We start from the raw sequence: 9,207 nt of genomic DNA on the forward strand, positions 1-9,207 counted from the left end.
ATGTCCATTCCTTTCCTTGGGGGAGAAAGTTCTTTATTCTGTATAGAATGGTGGGGAGGCTCTGGAGGGGAGTTTTAACTCCGGGCTATTTTGAGCCCCGTAGCTTTCCTTCGGGGTCACCGCCTCGCGCCCGGAGCCCGCCCACTGGCGGGAAGGAGGCGCTCGGTCCGGGCTTCCAGGCGCGCCGCGCCCGCCCTCCCGGGGAGGGGACAGGAGGAGGCGGGCGCCCAGCCTCAGTCCCGGCTCAGTCCCGGCTCAGCCCTGCCCACCGCCGCCCCCGCTTCCCGGCCATGGTGCAGGCCTGGTACATGGACGAGGCGGCCGGCGACCCGCGGCGGCCGCACCGCGCCGAGCCCGCGCGCCCTGTGGGCCTGGAGCAACTGCGCCGGCTCGGGGTCCTCTACTGGAAGGTGCGCGGCGGCCGCGCGGCGGCACAGGCGCCCCGCCTTCCGGCCAGCGGGGCCGCGGAGCCCGGGGCCGCGCTCAGTGCGCACGCTCGGGGCGGCGGGCCGCGCCGCGTGCTCCGTGCCGGGGATCGGGGGTCGGGGATGGGGGTTGGGGGCCGGCGGGAGGGCGGAGGGGTCGGAGTGAGAGCGGGGCCCGGGGCCCTGCAGGCGTAGGGGCCCGGGCGGGGCGGGGGGAGCGCCGTTGGGGGTCCCTGAAGGGTCCCCGGTGCGTCTCCCTGGGGTTGGGGGCGGCTCGACGGGAGGCGCCATCTGTTCAGACTCCTGCCCTTCGGTCTCGCTGTCCACGGGACAGTTTTGGAGCAGGAGTGGACACTGGCCAAGCTCTGAAAGTATCTGGAGATAAAGTAAGACTGTTTTCAGCTCCTCCGCCAGCTCGAGTCAGGCTCCTCCTACCTCCTGGTTCTCCTGTGGCTGGGCAGACCCAGGACTGTCAGAATTAAACTTGTGTAGTCGCTCAACGGTGGGCTTCCGTCTATGGGGTCACACAGAGTCGGACACGACTGGGGTGACTTAGCAGCATAGTCACTCAGTCGTGTCCGACTGTCTGCGACCCCATGGACTGCAGCACGCCAGGCCTCCCTGTCCATCACCAACTCCTGAAGTTTACCCAGACTTATAGCCATCAAGTTGGTGATCCCATCCAACCATCTCATCCTCTGTCGTCCCCTTCTCCCGCCTTCAGTCTTTCCCAGCATCAGGCTCTTTTCCAGGGAGGTGCCTGTAGACTTGTTTATTTTGTGCTTTCAGTGCCCTGGGCCTTTGCATTTTATAATGACTTAATCTTGAGCAGCACAATGCAGGGCATGTCTGCCTGTTGTGTATCAGTGACACTGTAGGGTGTGGAAAGCTCTCACACGCGATGTGAAGGTACAGTGTGTAGGGCACACGTGTACTGTGTGGGTCTGCTCACGTGGGGACTGGTCATTTAGAAATTCATGTCTCCGGCTTCCTTGGTGGCTTAGTGGTAGAGGCCGTGCTGATACAGGAGACACAGCTTGGTTGGGAAGCTCTCATGTGTCTGGGGCAAGGATTCCACAACTGTCCAGCCAGTGCTCTGTAGTCTGGAAGCTGCAGCTACTGAGCCCATGTCCCGACTTGCTGCAGCTCCACGAAGTTTGCACACAGCAGTGAAGACCGAGCACAACCAGAAATGCATAAATAAAATTTTAAAGAAAGAAAAGGCGGCTGCGACCAGCAGGTAGAAAGCCTCTTGTCTGCCTGAGGAACTTGGGCTTTATCTGTGGGCTCAGAGGGCTTCAGCTGTTTTGGCTCGGGGAAACAAAGTAACCATAGAGTTGCCAGAGAGACAAAGGTCAGGCCGACTCGGGCAGGTCAGAGTGGACAGGGGGCAGAGAAACACGACGTGGCGGGGTAGGGGTGGGTGGGGGAGGTGTCCGTTACAGGCACGAGGCGATCGGAGCTTGCACGGACTCCTGGAAGCATGAAGTTTCAATAGAATCTCCTTGGAAGGGCTGTTGGAGAGAAAACCGCACTGTTTTTAGCCTTTAGGGAAAGTGGGAAAAGCATGCCAAGAAGTAGGGAAAGGAGGGGAAGGAAGGTGAGTTGAGGATTGACAAAGGACCAAATGATATTAATACGGTACATGTGGAGTATAATCACACTGGAGATCCAGAAAGAGACTGTTTTGGCGTTTCTGTGTGTTCACGTGACCTCCTGTTTGTTGCTTGTTTAAACTCTTAGTTGGATGCAGACAAATACGAGAACGATCCAGAATTAGAGAAGATCCGAAAAGAGAGAAACTACTCCTGGATGGACATCATAACAATATGCAAAGACAAACTACCGAATTATGAGGAAAAGGTAAGGGAACTCTAAATTATTTGAAAAGGGGAATTATTAATTATTCACTATTAATAAATGCAGAAGAAGGCAATGGCAACCCACTCCAGTACTGTTGCCTGGATGGAGGCGCGTGGTAGCCTACAGTCCACGGGGTTGCAAAGAATTGGACATGACTGAGCAACTTCACTTCCTTTCTTTCTCTAGTTCCTTTTGGAGAAGGAAATGGCAACCCACTCCAGTGTTCTTGCCTAGAGAATCCCATGGACGGAGGGGCCTGGTGGGCTGCAGTCTATAGAGTTGCAAAGAGTCGGACGTGACTAAGCAACTAACACACACACATTAATAAATGCAAGCCTTTCCTTCTTTTTAAATGTCTTTCATTTTGGTTTATATGAGAGGAATGCTGGCCTTAAAAGAAGCTGAAAAGTATTCCGTCCTTTTCAGTTTTTTGGAAGAGTATATCTGGATTGGTTTTACTTTTTTCTTAAATGTGTGGCAGATTAACCAATGAAGCCATGTGGTTTTTTTGTTTGTTTATTTAGTCGCTAATTATGTGTCCGACTCTTGTGACTCCATGGACTGTAGCCCACCAGGCTCCTCTGTCCATGGGACTTCCCAGACAAGAATACTGGAGGGATTACCATTTCCTTCTCCAGGGGATCTTCCCGACCCAGGGATCAAACCCTTGTCTCCGTGTCTAAAGTTCACGTTTTGTTCTTTGTGTGCTTGGTAATTATTGACTGGATGCCAGAGATTGTGATTTATTCTCTTGGATGCTGGGTACTTTTGTACCGGTAGAAATATTCTTCAGTTTTCTTCTGGAATGCATGTAAGCTTATTGGAAACAATTAGATGCTTTTGAGCCTTTCCTTTAAGATACGTTAGGTGTCCCTGAGTTGTGCTGGGTGTCGTTTAGCCACTTTATCAGGCTGACTCTCTTGCGATCCCACGGACTGTAGCCCCCAGGCTGCTCTGGTACACCACACAAAGCCCCTGGGACAGTGAGGTTTTTCCAGTCTGACTGGTGGGACAGGCTCTGTTCCCAAGTCGGCATAGGGCCAGGAACTGTTCCTTTCAACCCTGAAGGATCTGAGTGGTTCTTTTCTAGCTGCGGCACCCTTTTCTGCACATGTGCGCGCACAGACGGGCTCCAGAGGAGCCCTCGAGGGAGGCCCTCTGCAGGTCTCTGGGATTTCCCCTGGAGGTCTCTCCCCTTGGGCACTGTGTCCTGCACGCCAGCTCCCTCCGTCTCCCCAGATTCTCAGTCCTGCTCTTCAGCTCAGGGTGCTCTGTCTGGGTCCCCCCTCCCAGCTCTCCATCCTGAGGACTCTCTTCCGGTGGAATCCAGAGCAGGTGTGGGGTTCCCCTCGCTGGCTTTCTGCCTCCCAGGTCACTTTCTTCCCTTGCCTGATGTCTGGTGTTTTGCAGGCTGTCAGTTTGCATATTGTGTTTGTTTTGATTGTTGGAGGTGGGAGGGGAAATCCAGTTTCCGTTACCCCATCTTATAAGGAAGTGGCAGTCAATTTTTTCTTTTTTTTAAATTCTTGGTTTTGTGTTGGTTCCCAGGCGCCTGTTACTAGAGAAACTCACTAATCTTTGGCCAAGTGAGAAACCAGACATGCAGAGTTTGTAATGAGGCTGAATGTGTTCAAGTTCAAGGACGGCCTTGTTTTTGAAATTGTTGTCTTTGCTTTTTCAGGAATAAGGTGACTCCTTTATGAAACAGTCGTGACAACAGCAGTAATTTCAGAATTTTTCTGTCTTGATGAGCTTTGGCAGCTGTGTTGCTCCTAAGACTTTCTGTTTCCACCATGCTGAGATACAAACTGTGAAGCTACGGCCTTAAGCCGCTCAGCGTGGCCTCTCTTCCTTACCTGTGGAGGGGGTGAGGACCTCTTCCCCAGTCGTGTTGGCAAAGCCAGGCCCAGAATCCAGTCCTCCTGGTGCAGAGTCTTCACCGACCACCAGGAAGGCTGCCCACACCCACGCTGTCCCTCGCTAGCTTGGGTGTCTTCCGAGTGTTTGTCTGAGAAAGAAAATGTGCGCAGGTGAAACAATGCTGGCTCCTGCCTGAGAACGGGAGTGACGCAGTAACACCCAGGCTGCTGAAACAGATGTGTTGTGTGGTGTTTACCTCTTTACTCTGTTCTGTCCCAAATGATTCTTGCTGGTGGGAGTACAGACGTTACAATACCTCACAAAAGGACGAAATTCCTCACTGAGTGCCTGCAAGTCCTCATGTCCTCTTAGATTTAAATTACATGTTCTTACTTGGAATTTTAGACTTCCTGTCTTCTCACCAGCCCCTGTCCTTCCATAGGAGGGGCTTGACTGTTGTAAATCCCGGCTGTTAGATTATTCTTACCATTACCTTTCTAGAACGGCTTCTCTCCTGAAATAATAAAACCCTGTCCCTAATACCAGCTTATCTCTTGTTCTTGTAAAACATACTTCTTTACTATCTGATCATCTCACGGTTGTCTTAGGGTAACACGTTTTGGGCAGGAATCCTGCGGAAGGGGTGCTGCGTCTGCTCAGAGCACCCCGCCCGGAGGCCTGTGCCCGGGGTGGGGTGGGGGTCCCAGTGCCTATGATGCAAAACTTGGCTAAACTGGTGCCCGTCAGGGTTCCGTGTTGTGACTGGACGACTCTTCCCGCTGTAAGGAAGAAGACATCTATGTAGAGTTACTTTCTGCCTGTGAATATTCTGCTCGGTGTCAAACTTGGACTTGGTGTTAGCGAACTCTGCTGACCCCGGCCTGAGTCGGTCACCCTGCCCCTCTGGCCGTCACCGTCCTGTACTGACTGGGCCTGGTTCTCTCCCGTCGATGCCTGTCAGTAGGGCGTGCGGATTCTTGGTTTCCTCGTGGGCCCGTGTCCATTCCTGCCGCGATCCACCTTGACGTTCAGATTGGTCCAGACCCCGTGGAGGGCGGGGGCCCTCTCTGTGGTCCTGCCACGTCCCCGCCGCGTTCCCAGCCGCTCCGTGCTGCCTGGCTCAGGGTGCTCCCAGCCCCTCCATGCTGTAACGTGAAAACAGTGAAATTGAGTCGCACGGCCGTGTCTGACTCTCTGCGAGCCCATGGACTGTAGCCCGCCAGGCTCCTCTGTCCTTGGAATTCCCCAGGCAGGAGTCCTGGCGTGGGCTGCCATAGCCAGGTTTAAAATGAAGACTCTACCAGAAGGCCCCTCGGCTCCCCTTGGCCGGCACGTGCTGCACCGCGCCCTGCTGTCAGAGCCCGAGTGCCTGTTGACTCTACCAGCCCGCTCTGCCCTCGCCTTCCGGGCGTCTCCAGTGTCCCTCAGCGACAAACAGCACAGCAGGGAGTGGCGCATGCATGTCTTTCTGTGCTATTGGAGGTGTATCTTCAGGGTAGATTCCTAGATGGGTGGCAGGTCAGTGGGTGTCCAGCTGTGCCCACCCCTCCAGCAGGGCGGGGACCTGTCCCCACGGCCTCGCCCGTCCGAGAGGCTGCCATTCTCACTGGAAGCGGGGATTTTCCAAACGCCTGTGGGTTGTCCAGAAGGGTGGAAGCATTGCGTGATGAGAGGTGGGGAATCTTAAGAGGCCAGTTAAAGAGAAAGGTGCAGGTTGCGTGGGTGTTTACTGGAGAATGCTTCCAATGTTTGTGCACATTCAAGTATTTTTATCATGAAACATTGGAGGATAGAGCTCCGAAAGACACAGGCCAGGTTGGGATGAGGGGGAGGTGTTTACTGAGCACCGTCCTCAGATGCACACGCAGCTCCTGCCCTGCCGGGGTGACTACGTGCCTTCGTATCTTGTGGGGGCAGGCCTGGTGGTCCACCCTGGGGCCGGGGTGGTTCCGGCTACCGCACCCTGGGGGCCCCCAGCTCACAGAGCCATCCCCCCGCAGATCAAGATGTTCTTCGAGGAGCATTTACACCTGGACGAGGAGATCCGCTACATCCTGGACGGCAGCGGGTACTTCGATGTACGGGACCAGGAGGACCGGTGGGTCCGGATCTCCATGGAGAAGGGGGACATGATCACCCTGCCCGCCGGCATCTACCACCGCTTCACACTGGACGAGAAGGTGGGCTTGTGGCTGCTCTGCCGGAGTGTGGTCTGCGTGCCTGTCGGGCGCTTGGCCCCAGCAGCGCCAGGCGAGGAAGCTGCCTTAGCGAGTGGCCGGGGGTTCGCGGGGGCCGGGGGTCTGCAGGGGCGCACGGGAGCCTGCACCCCCCTGGGCATGCGCCCAGGCCAATGGAAGGCGCCCCTTCAGGGGTCCCTGCTCCTTCATCATTCGAGAGCATGTCTGTTGGGCCTCCGCCGTCGGGCACTGGAGCTGTGGACAGGGCCACAGAAGCAGGAGAAGGGGAGCTCTGGGGCTCCCTCCATGGGCTTGGGCCTGACCTGAGACTCCCAGGTGGTTCTGGAATAGAAAATGGGTGTGCTTGGCTTAAAGCTCAGTACTCGGAGAGGACGTGCGAGGGAAAGTCGCCCCACTCCCAGCCGCAGCGTCTCTCCCTGGAGGTGGCCACGATCAGGTCCTCCAAAGTCTTCTCGGAGAGACAGCTCGCTTGGCAGGCAGATGTGAGTCATGCACAGAAGCTAGCCGACTTCTCTCGGGGCAGTGGTGTCCCTCTTTTCTGCTCGCTGAGCTTTGGGGTGCTTTCCTGTCAGGATATAGAGAGCCCCTGCCTGTGCGCTGCCGCATGCTGGCCACTCTGGGACACACTCCGGTTTACTGCGTTGAGTGGTGACCCCGAGAGATGGGTCCGCCAGCTGTCTCCAGTTCTCTGCTGTCGTAAACGCCTCCAGGAGAACGAAACTCACGCGTTTGTCCTCGTGGCCTGCTGAGAGTTCCCCTGTAGGACACACCCCCGAAAGCGCACCCTGGCTGGACAGGGGTGCAGCTTTCTAACCGTGCTGCGGGAGGGGCCCGCGTGCAAGGCGGTGTGTCTGTGGAGAGCGTGGGCCCAACACTGCCCTGTGGCTGCCTGAGCACGGGCCCTGCTGCCTTCAGAGGAACGTGCATGAGAACGGGGGTGAGCAGCACAGAGCGTGACCTCGCGGCTGTGTGACCAGCGCCGCTGTCTGTGTGTCTCCCCAGAACTACGTGAAGGCCATGCGGCTGTTTGTGGGAGACCCGGTGTGGACGCCGTACAACCGGCCGTCAGACCATCTCGAGGCCCGGAAGCAGTACCTGGAGTTCCTGGCGCGGACGGCCTAGCGGGCCCGCGGGCCCCTCGTGAGGCACCGCGGAGTCTGTCCCTTTCTCCTGCTTCAGTGCTGCAGGCGCGAGGCTGGGGAGCCTCTGCAAGCTCGTCAGATCAGAACGCTGTATTTTTTTGATCAGAACACGTTTTAATGGACGGAGCTATGGAACTGGTTGCATGTGCAACCAGCTGGAAATTTGGGCGGGTGATTCACTTCTCTGATTTGGGGTCAGGGGTCAGTGGCCCCGCACTAGCTGGAGCCTTCAGCTCCGACCAGAGTTTCATTTCCCCAAATACAGCCACTTACTGCCTGATTCTCGGGCTTTAAACAGGCGCCAGGGGAGGCCATGCCTGCCCTGTGCAGACGTGTGACAGTGGGTGACGGGACGGGTGGAGGGGTCACCCACTTTTCTCCCAAAACGCAAGGAGGGATGCTGGGGGAAGCTGGCATGTTGGGGCCACGCACTCGCTTACGCCACTTTCTTGCTCAAAATAAAGGAGCTGCCTTAGCCCTCTGCTGGTAGACTTGCCTTGTATTCCGGTGCTCGTGGTTCCCTCAAGTCGCCCCGTTTGCCTCCGTCGTCCGATGCGAGTGCGTGTGAGTGGTTATGTCTGTTTCCTGGGTCAGCACTGTTCACGTGTGATTTCTAGGTTAAACTCGTACAGTGAATGTCTTCTACATTTGAATTTTAACAAGAATTGGTACGTCGTTTGTATTTTTAATCAACAAGTTTGAGATACAATTATATCTCATTTGTTATAATCATAGAAAAACCCTGAATTAGCCTCAGATTTGAAGGGCAGTTTGCTTTGGGTATTCTTTTAAACTGGATTAAAAATCTTTATGTGGAAATGGATATGTCATCACTTCCACATTGGTCTTGGCGTGTGTCCAGGCACGGAGGGAACCCAGGCCTCGCCGTGTGGGTGAACGCTGGACTTAGGGTCAAGCTGTATGCTGGCCACACAGGGGTAACACCATCAGCCCCCCGGGTCTGGCGCTGCCCCTCCTCCTTGCCGAGACAGGGCTCAGGAGACGAGAGGGAACCTCGGAGCAGGGGTGGCTCCTCCTGCGGGCACCCAGCCATAGAGAGGATGGTGATTTAGAGAGGATGGTGGTTTATGGATTTGCAGTTGTTGGGCTCCCAGGAGCACACGTCTGGGAGCTGAGCTGTCTGTGTGGACCTAGGAGCGCTGCTTGTTGAGTAAGACACGTCTCAACATGTTACTTGACAGACGTGTCCTCCTTTTAAAGGTGTGCAGCACTTGGGTGACATGTGACTCACGAACCTAGACAGCGTATTAAAGCCAGAGACATCACTTTGCCTGCAAAGGTCCGTCTAGTCAAGGCTATGGCTTTTCCAGTAGTCATGTATGGATGTGAGAGTTGGACCATAAAGAAAGCTGATCGCCAAAGAATTGATGCCTTTGAACTGTGGTATTGGAGAAGACTCTTGAGAGTCCCTTGGACTGCAAGGGGATCAAACTAGTCAATCCTAGAGGAAATCAGTCCTGAATATTCATTGGAAGGACTGATGCTAAAGCTGAAACACCAATACTTTGGCCACCTGATGGGACGAGCTGACTCATTTGAAAAGACCCTGACGCTGGGAAAGACTGAAGGCAGAGGAGAAGGGGACGACAGAGGATGAGATGGTTGGATGGCATCACCGACTCGATGGACATGAGTTTGAGTAAAGTCCTGGATGATGGACAGGGAGGCCTAGCGTGCTGCCGTCCATGGGGTCACAGA

At 55.3% G+C, this 9,207-nt stretch overlaps 1 protein-coding gene across 1 annotated transcript; it reads left to right on the top strand.

Annotated features, from left to right (window-relative positions):
• The first annotated feature begins 217 nt into the window (after nucleotides 1-217).
• On the top strand, nucleotides 218-7,977 carry ADI1 (acireductone dioxygenase 1). The gene is made up of 4 exons (XM_055427808.2): nucleotides 218-410; nucleotides 2,169-2,288; nucleotides 6,149-6,328; nucleotides 7,349-7,977. Exons 1-4 carry the CDS (start codon nucleotides 291-293, stop codon nucleotides 7,466-7,468), a joined length of 540 nt encoding a protein of 179 aa, XP_055283783.2. The 5' UTR covers nucleotides 218-290; the 3' UTR covers nucleotides 7,469-7,977.
• Nucleotides 7,978-9,207: the final 1,230 nt, after the last annotated feature.

The sequence above is a fragment of the Moschus berezovskii genome, chromosome 7 (assembly GCF_049115385.1).
Source record: "Moschus berezovskii isolate FMDL1 chromosome 7, NW_MosBer_1.0, whole genome shotgun sequence".
Taxonomy (NCBI): domain Eukaryota; kingdom Metazoa; phylum Chordata; class Mammalia; order Artiodactyla; family Moschidae; genus Moschus; species Moschus berezovskii.